A 24671-nucleotide genomic window follows, 5' to 3' on the forward strand; every position below is an offset into this window, starting at 1 on the left:
ACATTTATTAACTTATTTCCAAGACTGTAAATGCTTGGGCAACATGCACTGTCCTCTTTCAATTTGCTGCTTATCTCAGCCCAAAAGGATCAGACACAACCATTTTATAGGCTGTTCCAGCTGGACCTTCTGTCAGAAGACTGATTTCCCAATAACTCTTGTAGTTCCCAACCGATCTCGACCAATTAAACTGCTCTACAAAGAATATTTGTACATCAAAAGCTCACAGCGTAACTCACCATCATCCGGACGACTCATTGGGGTAATAATGGTCTCGCCGCCATCGGTACTGGTGACCTGCTCACCGTCGTGCCTCCTAATCAACACCACCGTGGGCACGAACGAGGGCGTGGTGCTTCTCTGGCTGTACTCATCCAGGATCTGGATCAGCTGGGGGTACGTGATGTTGTACCTGCCCAGCAATTCGGGGCTGACCTTCGCCGGGTTACATTTGCACACCTCGCAGCCCTTTTTGTTAAGCTTGAAGCCGTGCGGGCAGCGCTTGCTGCACGAGGTTAGCGGCTGACACTCACCTGATCCGGGTACTTCTTGCTTGGGCTCGTGGTTCTCGCAGGGCTTCGAGTCGCAACGCTCCTCACCTGTTAAGTGACAGAAAATTGAAGAATCTCGTAATTAAAGCTAGAGGAGTGAGTTACCATTGAGGCAAGTGCACTCGGTACACCCGTCGACCTCTTGCCACTGCTCCAGGTGGTTCCAGACGCGCTCCTCCCGGACGCAGGGCACAGACTCGTTGGCCGCTATGTGCCCCTCTTTCGGTACGTCGCAGTAGTGGCTTATGCACTTCGGTTCGCCGTTGAGGCACTGGCACAGGGTGCAGCCCTTCTCTTTAAGCCAAGTCTCGTTGTGCTTGTAGACCACTGACTCGTCCCAGCAGTCCAACGGGGGCTTAAAGATGTTTTTATTCAAAAATTGAGCTTAACAGTAAGGCAGAAACCTCCTCACCTGTTCAACCATCATGGCAGCACACAAACTCACCCCATTTTCACAGGTGCACTTTTGGTTCTCGTCGGTGAACCACTCCTCGCCGTTCTTGTACATGATGTCGCCCACCACGCAGTCGTTTTCCTTCTCCACCAACAGGGGACGACACTCGTACAGGTCGCAACAGTTCCCCGGGAACCCGGTACCCTTTTTCTTGATCACGACGGTTTTATTTAGTCCACAATCGTTGACGCAGGGCAAACAGACGCAGTGATCCTCCAGTTCAGCCGTGTCCAGGTTGGTGCTCTCGCTATCCAAGGGGCAGGGGACGCATCTGGTTTTCCTGCAGCAGCCGTCCTCTATGGTGGTTGGCACGCTCTTTCTATCACAAACCAACCTGAAGAATCTTAAATTAATCATTTTGTAACAAGAAACCACACAAGGACAACCTGGGCAGCTCGCAGAACCGAGGGTTGCACACGCACTCCCCGTCCACCAGGTGGCGCTCCTTGTCGACACACTCGCACACCCCCAAGTGGTTAATGGTGGCCCCGGGGGCGCAGGGACACTTCCCGTCCAGCAAGGTGTCGTTCTTGCACCCCTCGCAGGTGTAAATGGGACAGCAGGAGCCCGGCTCTTCGGTTCCTTTAGTGCGGAGGGTCAGGGTGGAGAGGCAAGGGGGTTTCTGACACGAGAAGGGGTTGCAGACGCAGTGGTTATCCTTGAGGAGGCTGTCCAGGGGGCAGGCGTCCGTCGAGGGGGCCGCTAGAGCTGAAAAATGCATCCATGGGCTTAGTAAATTTGTTGGAGAGTTCCTGTTTATTAAGGTAATAACTTTTTTTAATTATGTGCTTCATGTATGGATCAAGAAGTCGGACTTAAATTATAGCAGATGTTATATAACCTATTAGGGGAAGCAGGGACAAAATTACTTTAAAAAATTTTAATCCTAAGCTAGTCAAAACTTGGACTCAATTTCGTAGAGTCAAATGTTTAAAGACTGGACAGAAGTACGCCTCGTTCGACGCTGATATTTTTCAAGCAGATTAAAGAATCGGATTGAAATTGTAGCAGATGTGGGCTAACCTATAGGGGCATGCAAGGGCAAAATTAGTTAAAAAAAATTGAATCCTATGCTAGTGAAAACTTGAACTCAATTTCGTAGAGGCAAATGTTTAAAGACTGACTAAGAGTACGCCTTGTTTAACGTTGATTTTTTTCAAGCGGATTAACGAATCGGATTTAAATTATAGCAAATGTTAGTTATTGTATAGGGGCAAGCAACAGCAAAATTATTTAAAAAAAATCCAAGTCTAAGCTAGTGAAACCTTGGACTCAATTTCGTCGAGGCAAGACTGGCTAGAAGTATGCCACGTTCAACACTTACGTTTCCCAGTGACTTTTTTTTAATTACTATGTAATATATTGAATTAAAAAATTATTAAAATGGTGTATTCTGCGTCTTCAAGTGGTATCAGGAGTAAAATCGAACCACTCCATGCAAAGCAACTTGATTCCAAATAAAACCCTCGATAATTTGAGAACTCACATCCTCCATCGCTTTGCACAGTAACATTAATATATTAGTGTTTTTATTATCAATTTAATGTCGAAGTTCTTCCATTGAATTCATCGGGAACCGATAAAATGTGAAATTATCAGGCCACATGCGACTCTGGCAAATGAAAATTCATTCCGGTTAAATATTTTATTATGTACGTCGGACGTAAAAAGGTTATAAAGCCCCCACATTACCCTTTTAATAAATTATTCAGTTGCATAAAATTTCGATCTAATTACCCCAATTTTCAGGAAATAGGCCGATGAACCCCCCACCCTTGTTTCTATTTTAATTAATTATCTTATTAATAAACGACTTGTTGTTTGTATCCTGACATCTTTAGTCGTAAAACCATGTTCAATCGACACACGTCGATACTGTTCTTCACGAGTTTTACACTAATTACTCCAAAATGTGACCCCAAAAGTGGAAAAATTCACCCCACAAGGGTCAGGGCTGGGGTCACGCTTCTAACAAACGTTTTTCTATTATTCGTGATCGTTTTCTCCCTCTACAAACGCCACCAATTGATTTACAAAATATTCAAAAACAAAATGCTAATTTTCCTGGACATTACTTCGGACCTGAGCGGATATATTTGGTTTTTGATGGCCTCCATTCAAAGCTGGACCAAGAGGAGCCACTGGAACGTCTTCTTAATCCAGTTGGGTGAACTGGACCAAGCACAACAGGGCCACCTCCACTTGGAGCTAATCCTGTTCCACGTGACGTATATCATAATTGCCAGCATATGCTTTGCATCCTGGATAATTGGGGCGACCTCCCAGTACATCCCAACTTACTATTACATATCCAGAATGGTTTTGTTGTACTTGGAGGCCCTAATTACACTCACTTGCATCAAATTAACTCAGCACTTTAAGCAGCAGTACAAAGGACTGCTTGGGAGGCTTCTGGAGAATGATCCCATAAAGGAAATTCAGAAACACTTCATCCGGATTGCTGAGGCCTTGGATAGCTATAATGAGCTCTTCGGGGGGCATATGTTCTACATATATTTTGTCGTGGGCATCCATTATTTGACGTATTTCGCTAGGGTGGCCCATTTTATTTTAGGTAACATTTATGAGGTCGAACTCGGGGCTATTGTGCTCGTGAAGACCCTTATTTGTATCACCGTGGCCTTGGTAAGTCACTTATAACATTTTCGGCTCTTACTGAAGTAGTTTTTTTTAGGTGGAACTGATTGCTTTGACCTACAGCTGCCATACAACAGAGAAACTGTCTGGAGAGCTTCTCAAGACTTGCTACAGCCGTCAGGCTCCCTCCAAAGAGCAACAGGAGGGGCTGGCGAGGTTGTTGCAAGTGATGGCCCACCGGAGGACCCGATTTAGTGCCGCAGACGTGTTCGATGTCAACAAGTCGGCCATGTTTGCCCTTCTTAGTGGCGTCACCTCGTATTTCTTGGTGGTACTGCAGTCGCAGCAAACGTTTTGACCCGGTATATATGAGGGTGAATAAAACGGGGGGGTAATTTAAATGAAACGAGCGGATCATTTGTCTTAGTAAAGTAGAACAAAACGGGCCGGGGGCAGCTGCTGATTGATGATAATGGCGGCGGCCAGTTGTGCTTTTAAAAATTTGTAAGCGATAATTAGGGTGGTTTACTGCCCTGGTTATAAATGGGGGGGAATTTTGATGAAGGTTATTGACGTGTGTATTAAATTAAAAATTTACTGTAATAAATGGGCCGTCCTGTAAAAAGAACAGGAATTTTCCCGTCTATTTGTAAAAGACTCACCCATTTATTTCGTCCCTTATATCGAAGTATCAAACTGACCGACGAAACCCATAAGCAAAGAGATAAAATTAAGGAAATATCGCGAATTTACGATCTAAAACGGCGCAGTAGTATCGGAAATATGGAGCTAAAGCCCTCCGTGATACGGGGCCGTTATTACCTCTAAGAATGGAGGTTTTATGAGAGGATTTTGCTTAATGGCACCACGGATACTCCGCAGTGGATTTCGACTAAATTGACTTAAGTTTTTATTGGTTTTAGGTGACACTTATACGATCAGAGATAATGGCCGGGACATGTAATAAATAGGAGAGATCGATTTGTATACAATACGCGGCGGTAATTTCGTGTAAAAAAATCGATGTAAGCGATGCTCTGTTATGTTGATAGATGCCTTATTATGGTTGTAATTTGAATACAATGGTACGCGTGTCCCACGGAAAAAATCATGTAAAAATTTGGAGAATCAGAAGTGGGATCGTGATTATGGTTCTTTGATCTTATGGTGTCTCAAAGGTTCCGTTAATTGTGTGAAATAGTCATTAAGTAGTATTAAGCATTTGGTAGAAATTTTTTTAGGAAGTGTATAAAGAGCGCTGGCAAGTATGTATGAAAGAATTATTAAATTATCAAAAGTAAAAGAAAAGTTATGGATTTTGTTCTATTTTGAACTTAACGAAAAAATTTAAATCGGACATATTATGGAAACTGTCCAATATTTTTGGTTCTAGTTGAGGAATTTAGTTGAATTTTTGTGTGAAGGTTAACAAAGAATGCTGATATGTATATGTGAAAGAATTATTAATTTATCAATAGTGAAAGAAAAGTTATGAATTTTTTTCAAAGTTTAATATATCGAAAAAATTCAAATCGGACATATTTTAAAAACTGCCAGTTATTTTTGATTCTGGTTATGGAATTAAGTTGAATTTTTTCATGACGGCTTACAAAGAGTGCTAATATATATGTGTGAAAGAGTTATTAAATTATCAGAAGTGAATGAAAAGTTATGGATTTTTTTCTAATTTGAACTTACCGGAAAAATTCAAATCGGACATCTTTTGGAAACTATTCAATATTTTTGGTTTAAGTTGTGGAATTTAATTAAAAATTTTATTGATGATGTATTAGAAACTGTGACAGGTATATGTGAAAGAATTATTAAATTATCAAAAGTGAAGCCAAAGTTATGGACTTTTTTCTAATTTGAACTTAACGAAAAAATTTTAATGGGACATCTTTTGGAAACTATTTAATATTTTTGGTTCTAGTTGTGGAATTTGACTAAAATTTTTACTGATGATGTACTAGAAACCCTGACAGGTATATGTGAAAGAATTATTAAATTATCAAAAGTGAAGCAAAAGTTATGGACTTTTTTCTAATTTGAACTTAATAAAAAAATTCAAATTGGACATCTTTTGGAAACTGCCCGATATTTTTGGCTCTAGTCGTGGAATTTAATTACAATTTTTATTGATGATGTATTAGAGACCTTAGCAAGTATATGTGAAAGAATTATTAAATTATCAATAGTAAAGCAAAAGTTATGGACTTTTTTCTAATTTGAACTTAGCAAAAAAATTCAATTCGGACATCTTTTGGAAACTATTCAATATTTTTTATTCAAGTTGTCGAATTTGATTAAAAATTTTGTTGATGATGTATTAGAAATCGTGACAAGTATATGTGAAAGAATTATTAAATTATCAAAAGCGAAGCAAGAGTTATGGCCTTTTTTCTAATTTGAACTTATTAAAAAAATTCAAATCGGACATCTTTTGGAAACTGCCCGATATTTTTGGTTCTAGTCATGGAATTTGATTAGAATTTTTATTGATGATCTATTAGAAACCTTGACAGGTTTTTATGAAAGAATTATTAAATTATCAAAAGTGAAGCAAAAGTTATGGACTTTTTTCTAATTTGAACTTAACGAAAAAATTCAAATCGGACATCTTTTGGAAACTATTTAATTTTTTTGGTTCTAGTCGTGAAATTTAATTAAGATTTTTACTGAAGATGTATTAGAAACCTTGACAGATATATATGAAAGAGTTATTAAATTATCAATAGTAAAGCAAAAGTTATGGATTTTTTTCTAATTTGAACTTAACGAAAAAATTAAAATGGGACATCTTTTGAAAACTATTTAATATTTTTGGTTCTAGTCGTGGAATTTGATTAGAATTTTTATTGATGATGTATTAGAAACCTTGACAGGTATATGTGAAAGAATTATTAAATTATCAAAAGTGAAGCAAGAGTTATGGACTTTTTTCTAATTTGAAATTAACGAAAACATTTAAATGGGACATCTTTTGGAAACTATTTAATATTTTTGGTTCTAGTTGTGGAATTTGACTGAAATTTTTACTGATGATGTAGTAAAAACCTTGATAGGTATATATGAAAGAATTATTAAATTATCAAAAGTGAAGCAAAAGTTGTGGACTTTTTTCTAATTTGAACTTAGCAAAAAAATTCAATTCAGACATCTTTTGGAAACTATTCAATATTTTTTAGTCAAGTTGTCGAATTTGATTAAAAATTTTACTGATGATGTATTAGAAATCGTGACAAGTATATGTGAAAGAATTATTAAATTATCAAAAGTAAAGCCAAAGTTATGGACTTTTTTCTAATTTGAACTTAACGAACAAATTTTAAAGGGACATCTTTTGGAAACTATTTAATATTTTTGGTTCTAGTCGTGGAATTTAATTAAGATTTTTACTGATGATGTACTAGAAACCTTGACAGGTATATGTGAAAGAATTATTAAATTATCAATAGTAAAGCAAAAGTTATGGACTTTTTTCTAATTTGAACTTAACAAAAAAATTCAAATCGGACATCTTTTGGAAATTATTCAATATTTTTGGTTCTAGTCGTGGAATTTGATTAGAACTTTTACTGATGATGTATTAGAAACCTTGACAGGTATATATGAAAGAATTATTAAATTATCAAGAGTGAAGCAAGAGTTATGGACTTTTTTCTAATTTAAACTTAATAAAAATATTCAAATCGGACATGTTTTGGAAACTGCGTGATATTTTTGATTCCAGTCGTGGAATTTGATTAGAATTTTTTTTGACAATGTATTAGAGACCTTGACAAGTATATATGAAAAAATTATTAAATTATCAAAAGTGAAGCAAAAATTATGGACTTTTTTCTGATTTAAACTTAATAAAAAAATTTAAATGGGACATCTTTTGGAAACTGCCCGATATTTTTGATTCTAATACTGGTATTTACTTAAAATTTTCGATAAAAATATAAAAAAGATCTCTATGCATACGAGTGAAAGAATTATTAAATTATCAAAAGTACAAGAAAAGTTATGAATTTTTTTAAAAGTTTAATATAGCGAAAAACTTTAAATTGGACGTATTTTGGAAACTGCCAAATATTTTTTGATTCTAATAGTGTTATTTACTTGAAATTTTTCGTGAAAATATAAAAAGGATCTCTATGCATACGAGTAAAAGAATTATTAAATTATCAAAAGTACAAGAAAAGTTATGAATTTTTAAAAAAGTTTTATATAGTGAAAAAATTTAAATTAAACATATTTTGAAAAGTGTAAAATATTTTTGGTTCTAGTTGCAAAATTTAACTAACATTTTTTTTAAAGGTGAATTAGAAGATTTTACAGATAAATGTAAAAGAATTATTAAGTTATCAAAAGTAAAAGGAAAGTTATGGATTTTTATCTATTTTGAATTTAACGAAAACATTCAAGTCAGTCACATTTTGGAAACTGCCGGATATTTTTGATTCTAGTCATAGGATTTGATTGAATTTTTTTGCGAAGGTTTATGCAAAGCCTTGATTCGTATATCTAAAAGAATTATTTAATTATCAAAAGCCGAAGAAAAGTTATTAAATTTTTTCAATTTTGTATCTATCGAAAATATTCAAATCGGTCATGTTTTGAAAACTGCTATATATTTTTGGTTCTAATAGTAGAATATACTTAGAATTTTATGTAAAGATATACAAAATATCTCTATATATACAAGTAAAAGAATTATTACATTATCCAGGGTACAGAAAAAGTTATAAATTTCTTTTTTTTTATTTATTTTTTTAATTATCTTTTTCATGCATTAAATTTGATTAAAATTTCAATCAGACCACATTGGTTCTGTTGGTCGAATTAATTAAATTAAAATTTATTGCTTAGTTTAACCTGAATAGCAGTAACACCAATCAAAATTTCCATACAAGCAAACCCATCATAACACACATTAACTACTCCTAGGAATGTGCTAACGTCTCACCTAGAAAATGCATCACAACCATTATTATCGTTCCATTGTGCTCAGGAATTCAATTGTTATTATTTATTGAAATCGCCTTGAAATTTGACGATTATTACCGCGCCGAGAGCAGAGTAATGTGTGCAATAAAAAATAATTTTTCCTCTTAAACCGAAACAGGATACTCCGGACCTGGATTCGGGACGGCACCGAGTCTCTTATTCCAGGAATCCAAATATTATTGCCCCGAGGGGAATTTCATAAAAGTACGCACGCCAGTGAAATGCACATGTTCGCTTTTCATCGGAATGTCAAGTTTTCGGCGAAATTGAAACGCAGAGAAGGAAAAAAACCCCAAAGGGGTGTCAAACGAGCGCGAAAATTTAAATATTTCATTTGAATGAACAAGGAAAAGACGTCGGGCTAATAATGTAATTAAATGAAAATCCGACGGGCCTCCCGAACCTTTTTTCACCCTCGATTTAATTTATATCGCCCCTAAAATAAAGATATCCATTTGTCACTTTTCCAAAAGAGAGTGAGGGGGGAGAGAGGGCTCCTCGAAGACGTCGCCTCTGACTGGGGTTAAATTTATTTTTCACCCCTTTTTGCCCGTAAAATTGATTGATTTTTATTGCCCAGACGGTCCTGGTAAATTAAATCGAGATGACGTGACCAACATTTTATAAAATTATTAATAAAGTTTTTGCTGTATAACTCGAGAGGCACACAAGGTATCTTTATAGTTCTTTCGTCCTACTATAGGGGGATGCTGCACGATAAACTTATAGATAATTCAATTTATTTTACTGTTTTGTTATAGTAATTAATGATGTGTGTCTTGGGTAACCTTGACAAGTTTCCCTCTTGACTGAGGCAAACTCATCAGTAAGTCTCATCATCATCCCTCTTTCATACAAGATAGCAAAAAAAAAAAAGAAACAAAACGGGGGCTCGAGTTAAAGATTTCCCTCGGGAGAGTCTCTGGATGCAACCGCCCATTCCCGTTGACCATCGTTTTTATTTCCGGAATAAAATTACTTCCGCTCCTTTATATCTGCCAAGTTTTTGGCCCGGAACCGTTTTTCTCCCTCCCGCGTACTCTCCCGGTAACTCGGTTTATTGTTTATTGTTGCGCCATTCAATTCCTTTTACTGGGTCTGAGGATCCCTTAAATTACGTTACCCCCCCTAAGTTCAATCGCGCCCTCAAAGGTTTTATTTAGGGCGTCACGGGGCCCCTTCAAACTACCGCATAAAACGAATAAATAAGCCTCACGATATTGACAAGGATAAAAAAAAAACGGGATTTAATTACTACCCGACGGAGTAAATATCCACTTGAGTTTATAATTACAGTATGTTGTTGACAGGATTAACGTGCCTCAGGCATAGGGAGCTATCGCATTAATTAGGTTGCCAGGAATCAAAAGCGAGCAGGTTTTTAGAGTTTTTTGTGGAAAACCTCTGGATCTTAGAAGGGCATTTTATAAACAAAAGTTAGTTGGAATAACACTGCAAGAATTATAGATTTATCTCTCATAGGGGCTAAGATAATTTCACAATCTTCTTTGTTCAAACAAATTAAGGAATCGGATTGGAATAGCAAATGTTAAGTAACCTACAAGAGCAAGCAGGGATAAAATTATGTAAAAAATTTCAATCCTAAGTTAGTGAAAGCTTGGACTCACTTTCGTAGGATCAAATGCTTAAAGACTGCCCAGGAGTACGACTCGTTCGACCTTGATATTTTTCAATTGGATTAAGGAATCGGACTGAAATTATACCAGATGTTAGCTACCCTATAAGGGGAAGCAGAGGTTAAATTATTTAAAAAAATTCAAATCCTAAGCGAGTGAAAACTTGGGCTCAATTTCGTAGAGGCAAAAGTTTAAAGGCTAGCCAGGAGTACGTATCGTTCGACCTTGATATTTCTCAATCGAATTAAGGAACCAAACTAAAATTATAGCAGATGTTAGCTAACTTATAGGGGCAAGCAGGGGCAAAATCATTTGCAAAAATACTAATCCTAACTTAGTGAAAACTTGAGTTTAATTTCGTAAGGCCAAATATTTAAAGACTGGCCAGGAGTACGCCTGGTTCGACAGTTATATTTTCCAAACTATTTAAGGAATTGGATTAAAATTACAGCAGATGTTAGCTTACCTACAGGAGCAAGCAGAGGAAAAATTAATTTAAAAAATTCCAATCCTAACTTATTAAAAACTTTGACTCAATTTCGTAAGACCAAATTTTTAAAGACCAGTCAGGAGTACGCCTCATTCGACATTGATATTTTTGAAGCGGATTAAAGAATCAAACTGAAATTATAGCAGATAATAGCTAACTTATAGGGGCAAGCAGGGGCAAAATTATTTGCAAAAATACCATTCCTAACTTAGTGAAAACTTGGGCTCAATTTCGTAAAGCCAAATATTTAAAGACTGGCCAGGAGTACGCCTGGTTCGACATTTATATTTTTTAAACTAATGAAGGAATTGGATTAAAATTACAGCAGATGTTAGCTTATCTACAGGGGCAAGCAGAGGAAAAATTAATTAAAAAAATTCCAATCCTAACTTATTAAAAAGTTTAACTCAATTTCGTAAGACCAAATTTTTAAAGACCAGTCAGGAGTACGCCTCATTCGACATTGATATTTTTCAAGCGGATTAAAGAATCAAACTGAAATTATAGCAGATACTAGCTAATTTATAGAGGCAAAATTATTTGCAAAAATACGAATCATAACTTAGTGAAAACTTGGGCTCAATTTCGTAAGGCCAAATATTTAAAGACCGGTCAGGAGTACGCCTGGTTCAAGATTGATATATTTCAAGCTAATTTAGGAATCAGATTGAAATTATAGCAAATGCTAGCTTACCTACAGGGGCAAGCAAGGGCAAAATTATTTAAAAAAATTCAAAGTCCAAGATAGTGAAAATTTTGACTCAATTTCGTAGACACGACAAATCCGATCATCTGGTGCAATAACTATAGATTTATCTCCTAAAAAAAATACAGCATAAAGTAAACCAATCAAGAAGTATATCCCTGTTTAAGCCCTCATTAAACTTCCCTAAACTTTAAATGAACACCTAATCCCCATTCTCGAACACACACTGTAAGCCTCCCTCGCTGGGGGTTACTTTGATTATTAGGGCGATTCCTAAGCAAAAAATAAAGTCACGAAAGTGGGAAAAAAATCCATTATTTGACACGGACCAAGTAAGCGACGAAACTTTCTTCATATGTATAAAAAGGATAAAAACTTTTCCAATTTAGGGGGAAAAAAAGGATCCCTTATTTACTGCCCTAATATAGATTCACCATGAATTAAATTAATTGCATATAGTAAGCGGGTAAAGGTTATTCAAGTAAATCGCTCAAAAAAAAAACGACTGAAAAGGGAGTAAAATCACCATAAAAGGGCGACCGAAGCACATATGGTAAATTGAGTGGGCTCAGGGTTGAATTTTAAACAAAACGCTTCTGACACGGGGCGGATTTGCGCGTAAGAGATTTCAGAAAATACAAATTTCCCCCCTCGAACTTACAAAATAAGCGAGAAGTAGTTTTAACTCGCCCCTGTGTGCCCTCGGATTACCCAAACGTAAGTCGCTCGGTAAACTGCACCTTGTTTGCTTTTCATCAAAAAGTATGATTAGGGTTTACTCAGGGTACTTTTGCTTGTTTACCGAGTTTAAATAGCCTCCTCCGGTGCAATTTGTCTGCGCCCCGACCACAGACAGCGGAGAGGGAAAAAAACTTTTAGGCATTACGCCTAACGGAACAATGATTTTATTCCGGCTGAGCCTCCAATTCCGCCTTATGTCCCTATTTGAATAAATAGCCGCTAAATTTCCTTGAATATTGAACCCCTGGTGATAAATCGGCCACCCTTACTAAGAATATCCATTTTTAAGGTTATCCCACATTAAAACCATTCGCGACAAGATAGGGTCGTCTTGAGGCATGTCGTAGCCGAATATTAATGGCGCCCTTTTAACATTTAGAGCGTCCCTTTTATCAATAAGCGGCCCTTAAAAATGTTTTCCTCCGTGTCTACATTACTACGAAGTAGGGTCGTCAGGCCGATAAATTTATAGTGAGGTGGTCGTTAAAGGGGTTCGCTTGCCACCTAGAGACTCCTGAATATTACGGTTGGTTTCAAGTTCGCCCCCCTCTCTCCGAGGAACTTTCGAGGGATGAAGGTCCTCCATTTAAGATTTCTTAATTACGTTTTTATGGATATCGCAAAAAATGCGAAACGAGCTCGGGCTCAAACTACTGAAGGTGAAATGATCAAACAAAGTGCGTCAGATTAAGCAAAGGGGTGCTTTCTGAGTGGAATTTTCAACTTGAAAAAAAACAGCCGTTAAAAGCGAGTGGCCCGGTTACTCATCCCCGAGCACCCTCGTGAAATTTAATTAAAATTCGACGACCTCCCTTAATAAGGAAAACATTCGTGACGGCTTACTTTAATTGTAATTTTATTAAAGTTTAAAATAAATACAGAAAAATATTTTCTTAAGAAATGAATAGATGCTGTGTGGCGCCCCCTATTGTCTAATGGTCCCGGGGGTCCATTCAAGTCACCCTATAAATCGGATTCGCCGGGTAGGATGGCGTCAGCACAATGCGAGATGACGTCTCATTCAGCTAAATGGCGGTTTACACGGCCAAACTGATATTTCGACATACGTTACTTGGCTCTATTACGTTTGATGGTGCATAGGGGTGATTTGGGGGTGGATTTCGGGGTCTATTTTCTCAAGGTCGATGCGACAAGGATCCTCTTGTAATTTGCACTTTTGATGAGTGGTTTTCTCAACTGTTTAATGACTGGCCCCGAGTGCGCCTCGTTCGACATTGATATTTTTTAAGCGGATTAAGGAATTGGATTGAAATTACAGCAGATGTTTGCTAATCTATAGGGGCAAGCAGAAGTAAAATTATTTAAAAAAATTCTAAGTCTAAGCTAGTGAAAATTTGGACTCAACTTCGTAGAGGCAAAAGTTTGAAGCTTGGCCAGGAGTATGGCTCGTTCGACTTTGATATTTTTTAAGTGAATTGAGGAATTTGATTGAAATTACAGCAGATGTTTGCTAACCTATAGGGGCAAGCAGACGCATCGATATTTTACAAGCGGATTAAGGAATCGGACTGAAATTATAGCAAATATTAGCTAACACACATGGGCAAGCAGGGGCAAAATTATTTAACAAAATTCCAATCCTAAGTTAGTGAAAACTTGGACTCAACTTCGTAAAGGCAAAGGTTTAAAGACTGGCCAGAAGTATGGCAACATTTACATTTTTCAAGCAACAAAGAAAAAGTTTTACTGTGAATAATTGATTGGTAACTCAGTAAGTGATCAACTCATTCTAAAAGTTCCTTTACCACAATCTAGAGGGATGTTTGGTGATCGATTTGAGTAACGTAAGAAATAAGTTTTTAAATTTAGAATTTCCTAAGCTAACATGTTTTAGTTGAGCTTTATTTGATTACACATTGACATTGAACTTCAACTGCCTGAAAGAAACTAAAGACTTGCCTCGAAGGTCAATCGATCAAACCCCATAATACGGTCCTGCAAATTGACAATTTAAGAAAAAAATATTCAAAGGGCCCCAGTTTATTTATCGCCATCACCAAAAGCCACCTGAGCGCCGGGTTCTTGAAACCCGTCGCTCGACTTTACTACCTCCTAAATGTTTACTTATGTATACAGATGGTGAAATGCCTTCTTATTACGATCCTACTAAGTGGTTTTACGTATCACGGGCATGGAAATTTGTTGGTTTTTCTCATTTCTCAAGCGTACATAAGTGACCGGATCCGGTAACATTTCTCGACGATAATTAACGGGAGAAGCCCGGGCATCGGTAGAGAGGACACGGTCCTAATTGATGACACCCACAGGAACTGCGTCCGGGACAATTTCTGTCCGAAAAATCAATCAACGGGAAGAAATTTGGTTTTTCGAGTGCGAGTGTTTAATTGGGTCGTTTTGTTTTTCAGAGTGATTTCTTTTAGACTAATTAAATCCGATTCCGAAACCCAAATTAATTTGAATCGAAATTACGGGGCATTCTGCTTAAACCGTCAGTGGGGCGGCATTATCGTGGCTAACTCTGACAATCCCTCAGGATCTCGTTATCTCTAATAGGAGTGATTAGGGCCCGGGACGGGACACGTACCTCCCGAGGAAGTGGAAGTTCATTTCCTTACTGGAATATCGATTCGCCCGAATATTAAAAAGAATATCCGGTATCGTCGTGATTGTCCCGATCGATCAATCTACTTCTGTTTGAAGCGGCTTAATGATTTTTCATTTGTGATCTAACGAATGCACTGGTAAGGTCAGATCTTAGATAAGACGCGTTTTATACAGTGATTATTCAAAACGTATGGCGAGCAAAGGGGTTTTATCTATGATGTTTATGGCTCACGATATGACTTGCTATTATTAATTGGTCTAGGGACTTAATGGATTTATTCTAGGCATATAAATATGATCCAGTGTAGTGCAGAGCTTGGGATATCAAATTTCAACTTCTACTAAGGATATTTTAAAAACTGTTTGAGCTTTTATTAAGTGGGTTACACTGAAAGATGCAGAATTTTATAGTAAACAATTTAGTGTCTTTAATTTTTTTTTAGCTTAAATAGTTTTTGAGTTAGAGCAGTTTTTCTGCTGACGAGTGAAGAGGGAACGACTCAATAGGGGGCCAATATTGCCGTTAATTCTAATGTTTGAGGAAATTGCTGTTATGTTGAGAATTTGATTACTGAAAAAATCAATACGTTTTTTGGATCACTTGGAAAACTTTTGCCAAAACGCCTATTATCTCGGCACCTGTAAGTGATAAAATTCGTTTCTGGATCAGTTTAAGCTACTGAAGATAAAAAAACCCCAATTTTTCCGTGACAAACGTAAGAAAATAAATCAAGACGAGTTTCCACTGTAAAGGAGTGACTCTAATATGGCACCCGTATTATTTATTGCGCCATTTTATTCTTACGGTTTATTGTTGGAGCCTCCTCGACCCACTCAGGTATAAGTGTCGAGAAAACAGCGAAAGATGCGCGTGAATTATTGCGTTTAATAAAAATTAAAAAAAAAAACAAAACAAAACAGAATATTCGGGATCGCGTAACAAGCGCGTCAATCACGTTAATTTGTAACATGAAAAGAGACAAATTTGTAACACCTCCGGGTCCCCCGTTGAAAGCCACACACCGCCTGGACCGAATCCAAACATCTGGATGAAAAATCCGGCTGCGATAGGGAGCTTTAGTCGCAACTGGGGCCTCGCTAACGTTATTTCGGGTGTGAAAAAAAATTAATTTCCCAATGAAAATACTGCGGATACATACAAAAGCGCTTTATATATGTTTAAATTTCGCAATACGCTCGTCGACGAAAACCGTTTGCTCATCACAAAAGCGATTCAAATATAATAATATCTCGGAACGGAATCTCTCGCCCATTGTTACAATTTAAGAGAGCAGTCGAGTTGCAGTTTCGTGTTTTTCGTGGAGTCATCAGTCTGCCAGTTACGGGGGATCAAGAACTTTCAGCGGTAATAAGTCGCCCTTTGAAATACGATAATGCCGCCCCTGCACCTCCCACAACCGCCGTCCCTGTACTTTTGTTCTTCTTATAAAAGTCTGATTGAATGTATAGCAGATGTAAGATAACCTAAGCTAATTAAAACTTTGACTCAATTTCGTAGAGGCAAATGTTTATCGGTTGACCAGGAGTACGCCTCGTTCGACATTGATATTTTTTAAGCGGATTAAGGAATCGGGTTGAAACTATAGCAGATATTAGGTAATCCATAGGGGCAAGTAGTAGCAAAATTATTTAAAGAAATTCTAACCCCAAGCTGGTGAAAACTGGGACTCAATTTCGTAGAGGCAAATGTTTATCGTTTGACCAGGAGTACGTCTCATTCTACATTGATAATTTTTAAGCGAATTGAGGAATCGGGTTGAAATTACAGCAGATGTTAGGTAATCAATAGGGGCAAGCAGTGGCAAAATTATTTAAAAAAATTCTAACTCTAAGCTGGTGAAAACTGGGACTCAATTTCGTAGAGGCAAATGTTCATCGGTTGACCAGGAGTACGTTTTATTCGCCATTGATATTTTTTAAGCGCATCGAGGAATGGAATTGAAATTACAGCAGATGTTAGGTAATTTATAGGGGCAAGCAGTGGCAAAATTATTTAAAAAAATTCCAACCTCAAGCTGGTGAAAACTGGGACTCAATTTCGTAGAGGCAAATATTTATCGATTGACCAGGAATACGCCTCGTTCAACATTGATATTTTTTAAGCGGATTGAGGAATCAGATTAAAACTATAGCAGATGTTAGATATCCTATAGGGGCAAGCAGTAGCAAAATTATTAAAAAAAATTTTCATTCTAAGTTAGTGAAAACTTGGACTCAATTTCGTCGAGGCAAATGTTTATTGGTTGACCAGGAGTACGTCTCATTCGACATTGATAATTTTTAAGTGGATTGAGGCAGCGGGTTAAAACTATAGCAGATATTAGGTAATCTATAGGGGCAAGCAGTGGCAAAATTATTTAAAAAAATTTTAACCTCAAGCTGGTGAAAACTGGGACTCAATTTCGTAGAGGCAAATATTTATCGATTGACCAGGAGTACGCCTCGTTCAACATTGATATTTTTTAAGCGGATTGAGGAATCAGATTAAAACTATAGCAGATGTTAGATATCCTATAGGGGCAAGCAGTAGCAAAATTATTTAAAAAAATTTTCATTCTAAGTTAGTGAAAACTTGGACTCAATTTCGTCGAGGCAAATGTTTATTGGTTGACCAGGAGTACATCTCATTCGACATTGATAATTTTTAAGTGGATTGAGGAATCGGGTTGAAAATATAGCAGATATTAGCTAATCTATAGGGGCAAGCAGTGGCAAAATTATTTAAAAAAATTCCAACCCCAAGCTGGTGAAAACTGGCACTCAATTTCGTAGAGGCAAATGTTTATCGATTGACCAGGAGTACGCCTCGTTCAACATTGATATTTTTTAAGCGGATTGAGCAATCAGATTGAAATTATAGCAGACGTCAGCTAACATACAGGGGCAGGCAGGAGTGAGATTAGTTTAAAATATTTCAATCCTAAGCTAGTAAACATTTGTACTCAATTTCGTAAGGCCAAATATTTAAAGACTGGCCAGAATTCAAATATAATGATATCTCGGAACGAAATCTCTCGCCCATTGTTACAATTTAAAAGAGCAGCCGAGTTGCAGTTTCGTGTTTTTTCGTGGAGTCATCAGTCTGCCAGTTACGGGGGATCAAGAACTTTCAGCAGCGGTAATAAGTCGCCCTTTGAAATACGATAATGCCATCCCTCGTGCTCCTCTTCTTATAAAATTCCATGAAAGGGGATGGAAAATTTTTCAACGGAAATAATTGCGATCGATCGAGTTTTCGATAAATTTGTGCCGCGCCAGCAGCTACTTTTCCCCCCGTATAATAAAATAACGTCTTAGAAAGTAAGTTTCGCCACTAATGAATTCGTCAGCGTTCGAAAGCCTCGGGAATTAATGCTGTACCGATCGTAATAACTTTTTCCCTTGTAAAATAAATTATATTTTCCCTGACGTTTGGGAGCTTAACGGGGCGAGACCGCTTCGGAATTCCATAGAAAGTTGATTTATCTTAAGGAAATATTGGGTGCGGATTTAAATGGGACTCCAAATGCACCTTAAACCTCGGTTAAATGAGCGAAATTGGCACTTTTATTAAGAAATCCTTTCTGTATGTTAGTATTTTCTTGTAAATCAAAGAGAATTCTCGATGGGAAAAATTTGAATATGTATGCTGAAGACCAGTAGCTAAGTACCCGCACGTCTCTTATCTCTCGTAACCGGTACCATTATTCATCGACTTAAGTAAAGTGAGGCTTATCTGCGGATCGGTAAGTCAATAAATAAATCTGCATAATAATTCGCGGGACGGTTTGGCGCCTGCCATCGTCAATTCCGAAATCCGATATAAAACAAAAAGAATCGACCAGTTTTCCCATCGTGTCGTAAGAACAACGAACGGGCCCCCGTGTCTGGAATAATTTACCGGATCGAAACAAAAGATTGACGTGCCGACACGTCTCAATATTATTTGTCAATTATCCGACTCGTTTGTCGTGAGTAACGTTAATTGTTTTGTTTATCTGAGATTTGTCCGAAGCTGCTTTTGCCAGATGTTTACCGTCGGTTCGGTCTTTCGTGGTCGTTTTTTTTTTGTTTTGTCAATAAAATGACCCTCGCGGCCACGAATTTCGAAAGCGGAGCGGTTATGCATGTGCCCGCTATCAAACATGGAACTTCAATTAGGGCCAGATTGCATGGATCGTCGCCTCTTTATGGCGACATGTTTGTACAGTCGAGAGTGTCTTGTCTCGGGATTAAAAACTCGTAATTTCCAAAGAAAAATTCCAATTTTCCAGGTTCTTCTTTTCAGAAATCGATAGAAAATTAAATTTTAAACAAAAGTCATTTATATCATTCTCTTTTAACATAGAAAATAGAGAAGATATTCAAAATTTTCTACCGTTCTATTCTAAAATTTTCTCCTGAATGACGCACTACTCTGAGGCAAATACATGGAAGAATTGAGAGTCTGATCATCAGCTACAAGAATTTTTGTTTTATCCTTAGAACATTGAAAGGCCTTTTAATGTTCTAAGGTTTTATTTTTTATAGGTGTCGAGATAATAGGCATTTTCGCAAAGTTCTGTGCCAAATCTTAACTTTTTTAAGTTCAATATTTTATGGACAATTCTGGATATCTGAAGAATCATTTGAACTAATTTTTGTTAAATCCGACAATTGTGTCTTCTTAATATGACAAACAGCGAAGCTAGCTTAGCATGTTGTACCATAAAACCGATCTCACTTTAAACAGAGCTTCAGGGTTAAAGTATCCCAAATAAATTGAAAATAGCCCGCCGTCACTTCGCTTGTCCAGGTTGACGTTATCCCCGAGCGACAGTCTGTTTTTTTCACTTTCAACTCAACTGATTTAAGGGCGATTTATCCATTTAAAAAAGGTTAATTTCATTTGACCAAGAGCCACCACACATGCATCACTTTTAATTAAGAAATAATACTCTGGTCTATAGCGACCGGCGGCGTTATTATTGAGCTTTCTAATAAATTATCAATTCAAATAAATTTTAAGTGGTGCCAATTAAATCGCTTTACATATAGCCAATAAATCGACTCGTTTGATCCATATTGATTCGGTGTCATACTGACCCAATAACTGCTATTTTTAGAGATTGAAACACCGTTTTTTTATGCCATTATTGGCTTGATCTAATGGCCATTGATCGGTTTTATATTAAAACCTCCGGGCCCACAAGCGAGGCATTAACTTGTCAATATTCAACCCTGAAGTCTGTTAATATTTTTTTTCTATTATCCTCCATTATGGCTGCTCCCAAACTACGTATTTAGACCAGCTTAACATCCGAACGAATTAACAAATTGAGTGTTAAACGAGCGTACAACATTCCGAGATCGTTATCTGTATCTGTATGTAATTAAATACAGTGGTTCTGTAATAGATATCTAATTTTTTCACGTCTCGTTTGATTAGCGTAATGCTTTTTTAGATTCTAAATTTACGGTTGATTGATTGCGTAAAAAAAAACTTGATTAGGTGTTTCTTTTATAATAACCAAAAGCGCACCCATAAAACTCCGTCAGTGAATTGTTTCTTCAAAATCATAATCGCTCAATTCAAAAATGAAAAAAGTGCCAGGGCCCTTTTCGAGCGACTATACACAGAAATATATATTCTCGAAAATAAATTGGAAACATTCTGCTTGTAGTATATATCCACCCCAAGGCAAATTGAATTGTCTTAAGCGAGTTCCCTTTAAAATTATACAGAAACGGCTGCTATTGAATCGTCGTTGCAAAGGCGGAGTATGGATTTTCGTTTTTTTATTCCTTTTTGTGCATGTAGATTGGCACTAAAATAAGGGATTTGCTAAAAGGTAAAACTATAACAAGGATTTTCTCTAAACTACCGTGAAATTCATTTGACTTTTATTGGTTTTCTTTTGCTGCTTGCAGGAAAATAACTTGTGTAAGGCGTTACTTTTATTTTTGAATTATGACATATGTAAGTTTAACGAATTTGGTTGTGTAAGCTATCAGACTTTAAGTGTTGAAATGCCTACAAACCGAACTAGAAATGAGCAAAATCGAAGTAGTGCAACTGGAGTTCTTGTAAGCACAAAAAAATGTTTTGTGGTGCCCAAACCGCGGTCTACATGATGTAAATGTTGAAATATGGAACCAAGTGTGAACCAGATTCGGATATTCCGCATTAATTAATTAGAATTCCTAACTAAGTTAATCACAATCGTCTCTAAAATTAAACAGAAACGGCTGCTATTAAATCGTCGTGTGTGCATTACATTTAGGAATAAAGTTAATAACAGTTTTAAGCAAAAGAACTAGGGGTACGTATTGGTTCGGTTTTTCCCGATTTATTGAAAAACTATGCAATTTTTAAGAAAAACTCACTGAACATTTTTTAAAGAGAATTTAATTCCCTGTAATTTGATATGACTTATAACTAGAAACAAAGCTAATAATATTTTTATGCCAAGGGTGCGTATTGGTTCAGTTTTTCTCGATTTACTGAAAAACTATGCATTTTCAGAAAAAAACTCATAAGACACTTTTTGAAAAGAATTTAATATTCGTTCATTTAATATAATTTAAAACCCTCAATATTTTGTTTTACTCTAGAAACAAGGCAAATGACATCTTAGTGCAAAAAGTCTAGGGGGACCTATTGATTCAGTTTTTTTCCATTTATCTCAAAAACTATGCAATTTTAAAAAAAAAACTCATTGAATATGTTTTAAAGAGAATTTAATTTCCTGTAATTTGGTATGATGTATAACTAGAAACAAAGCTAATAATATTTTTAAGCAAAGGAATTAGGGGTACGTATTGGTCCAGTTTTTCCCGATTTACTGAAAAACTATGCAGTTTTCAAGAAAAACTCACTAAACATTTTTTTAAAGAATTTAATTCCCTGTAATTTGATATGACTTATAACTAGAAACAAAGCTAATAATATTTTAAAGCAAAATAACTAGAGGCTCGAACTGGTTCAGTTTTTCAGTAAATGTTGAAATATGGTAACCAGGTGTGAACCAGATCCGAATATTCCGCACTAATTAATTAGAATTCCTAATTAAGTTAATCACAATCGTCTCATTGCGATTCCTCTTGCATTTATCTTTTAACGACATAAATTAGCATATTATCTCCGTCTAATTAAAAAGCGATGACAGCCTTAATGAGCCATTTAATCGTTTTGTTTTTCGAGCACGTAGTCGAAATTAATAAATAAAATCGCACAGTGCGCCCAACTGTTTTGGGTGCCTGCTAAAGACAACTTACTCCTCCCTCCCGAGTTTGACCCCTTCGAGCCCTCCTAACCCTTCACCCCCCCCCCGTATTCGTGAATCCGGAGTTTCTGGAAGTTCCAAGTTCGTAACTAATCATATGGATGACACGGGGGAGGTTTGCATCCGGAGCTTGTGGAATCTGGCGATGTTATGTTTCCGGAATGTCGAGGAGGAGGAGGAGGAGGAGGAGGAACGGGGAGGCCTCTGGAGTTGAGAGAAAATAGATACACTTTTGTTAACTTCCTTGATGAATTACTAAGAGAGGAATGCTTTATTTTAGACCAGTTTGCGGGTACCCAAAAATTTAACGGCGGTAATAAAATAGTGAATCCGGTTTTTTTTTAGTGCGGTGTTAATGACTCGACCGCGGTTTTTCGGGCTTTTTGCAGATGACAGGAATGTGCTAGCCCAAGCGTTTTATTTCTCGAAAACGTACGTTTCTCATAAGCGTATAATATTTCTGTTCTCTCGCGTTCTCACATCCGTACACCTGGCGCTCTCTCGGTATTTTAAAACCAGTCTGCGAAACGTGCATGTTGCCATTTCCTTAGGTATACACGGGGGCTGCTAAAAATCCATCAAACGAACATTTTCCCCGAGACCAGAGACAAGCGAATGGGATTTTAGCGGCATTTAAGCTGGAAAATAATTAAACTGAACGGGCGCTCCGTTCCGTGATAATAAACTTTGTTCTAAGCGAAATGTAATCGCTGCGATCCGAATTTCTTAAACCAAACAGGCACTATATACACCGGAAAAGAGATTCGCGAGTTTCGTGGGGTGTTCTTCAAGAAAAACACTCGAAAAATCCCCCCTGTTAGCGGACCGTTTCTCGCAGAACGCCCCATTATATCATTCACTCAGAGTGCAGATATCTCGTGCTCTAAAACATTGATGAGATCGGGACGCTTTGTGCATACTTAGCAGTCAGCGCCTTATCTCCAGGATATAACTTAGCAGTAATATGTCGTAAATTTCTAGACTTGTACATCTCTCCCCTTTCCTCCCTCCGGCTCGTTTATGGATTTATCTCCGTTTCAGCCATCTCCACGTCTGCTTTTATCTGCTTAGCAATATCCCCTTTTGGTTTATGCCCTTTCGAATTGGCCCACTTTATACCCTATATGCTCCAAATCATTTGGTTATTAAAATTAATGAATTCATAAATTTATTTTGAGCGCCTTATAAGCCAAAGTGTTACCGAAAACGTACGGCGCATGGTAGGCCTTATATGGAGATCGCCATTTAAAGTATACCTGCTGCACAGGTAGATGTTAGAGTAATTAAGATTGCTATAGGTAGGACAGGTTTTTTTTCTGGTCTGATTGGGTAACCTGAGGTTTTTGGCTTTCTCTAGTTTAGGTCTTAATTTGGTTTCTAGGAAGTGGACCCAACCCAATCGACCATATCTCATTACTCGAATGGTACAAGGTTAATGGCGAAATATTAATGAAATTAAACGATATCTTTAATAGTTTTTAAAATATCGAGGGTCAAAGGTGGTATGGATCATTTGACCTTGAAGGGAGATGACTCAACTATTTCGGCCATATCTCAACAACTGTTTATGCAAATGACACTCGGTAAATGAAGGAGTGTTAACAAAACTATACCCAGCAAGTCTTTCGAAGTAACCAAAGCTCTAATATCTTTAACAGCTTTTAAAATATCGAGTCTTAAAGACAGCTTTAAGAAAAAAAGGCATTTGACTCTAAGGGTGATGGCTCAGCTATTTGGGTCATATCTCAAAAACTAATTATGCAAATGACACACAATAAATAGTATTGTATTAACAGAACCCTACCCTACAAGTCCTTTAAAATAATCAAAACTTTAACTTTATTAGCTGTTAAACTATCGAGTCTTAAAGAGAGCCTTGACTAAGAAAGACATTTGACTTTAAGGGTGATGGCTCAACTCTTTGGGCTATATTTCAAAAACTACTTATGCAAAAATGCACGGTAAATGGCACTCTATTAACAGAACTCTATCCTACAAGTCCTTTATTACAACGAAAACTCTAACTTTAATAGCTTTTAAAATATCAAGTCTTAAAGGCAGGATTGACGAAAAATGTCATTTGACCCTAAGGGTGATGGCTCAGCTATTTGGGTCATATCTCAAAAACTAATTATGAAAGTGACACACAATAAATAGTATTGTATTAATAGAACTCTACCCTATAAGTCCTTTAATACAACTAAAACTCTTACTTTAATAACTGTTAAACTATCGAGTCTTAAAGAGAGCCTTGACTAAGAAAGTCATTTGACTTTAAGGGTGATGGCTCAACTCTTTGGGCTATATCTCAAAAACTACTTATGCAAATGATACACGGTAAATGGCACTCTATTAACAGAACTTTACCCTACAAGTCTTATGAAGCAACTAAAACTCTAACTTTAATGGCTATTAAAATAACGAGTCTTGAAGGCAGGATTGACGAAAAAAGTCATTTGACCTTAAAGAGAGATGGCTCAACTCTTCGGATCATATCTCCAGAACCGCTAAAGATATTTAAGTAAAATAAATGGCAAACAGTTAAGAACCATTAACTAAACTCTACCACTTGGCTCCAACTGCCACGTCTGAAAGTTTCTGAGAAATCAGCATAATACCTCGAAAAGTTAGCTGTTGCCCTTCCATAA

General features: G+C 36.9%; 2 protein-coding genes across 3 annotated transcripts in view; one reads left to right on the top strand and one right to left on the bottom strand.

The window, feature by feature from the left end:
- The window catches only part of LOC126747632 (cysteine-rich motor neuron 1 protein-like), a 42675-nt gene that overhangs the window by 1277 nt on the left and 16727 nt on the right, over positions 1 to 24671 (bottom strand). Inside the window, exons 2-5 of one of the 2 annotated variants that reach the window (XM_050456381.1) lie at positions 1392 to 1713; positions 964 to 1339; positions 657 to 906; positions 534 to 599 (exon numbers count right to left, since the gene is read on the bottom strand). In XM_050456381.1, the coding sequence (XP_050312338.1) occupies positions 534 to 599; positions 657 to 906; positions 964 to 1339; positions 1392 to 1713 (1014 nt within the window). Of the gene's footprint in view, positions 1 to 239; positions 600 to 656; positions 907 to 963; positions 1340 to 1391; positions 1714 to 24671 lie in introns of both variants that reach the window. The other variant, XM_050456380.1, reaches the window with a different exon arrangement.
- On the top strand, positions 1711 to 4274 carry LOC126747634 (uncharacterized). Its single transcript, XM_050456382.1, has 2 exons — positions 1711 to 3651; positions 3701 to 4274. The coding sequence occupies exons 1-2, from the start codon at positions 2857 to 2859 to the stop codon at positions 3959 to 3961; spliced, it is 1056 nt and encodes a 351-aa protein (XP_050312339.1). The 5' UTR covers positions 1711 to 2856; the 3' UTR covers positions 3962 to 4274.

Source organism: Anthonomus grandis, chromosome 19 (assembly GCF_022605725.1).
Source record: "Anthonomus grandis grandis chromosome 19, icAntGran1.3, whole genome shotgun sequence".
Classification (NCBI taxonomy): domain Eukaryota; kingdom Metazoa; phylum Arthropoda; class Insecta; order Coleoptera; family Curculionidae; genus Anthonomus; species Anthonomus grandis.

Excerpts from the sequence above, each read along its gene's own strand:
- LOC126747634 (XM_050456382.1), top strand. The coding sequence starts at position 2,857 with ATGTTCAATCGACACACGTCGATACTGTTCTTCACGAGTTTTACACTA. Across the intron at positions 3,652-3,700 it reads TTTGTATCACCGTGGCCTTG|GTGGAACTGATTGCTTTGAC; the intron begins GTAAGTCACTTA and ends AGTTTTTTTTAG.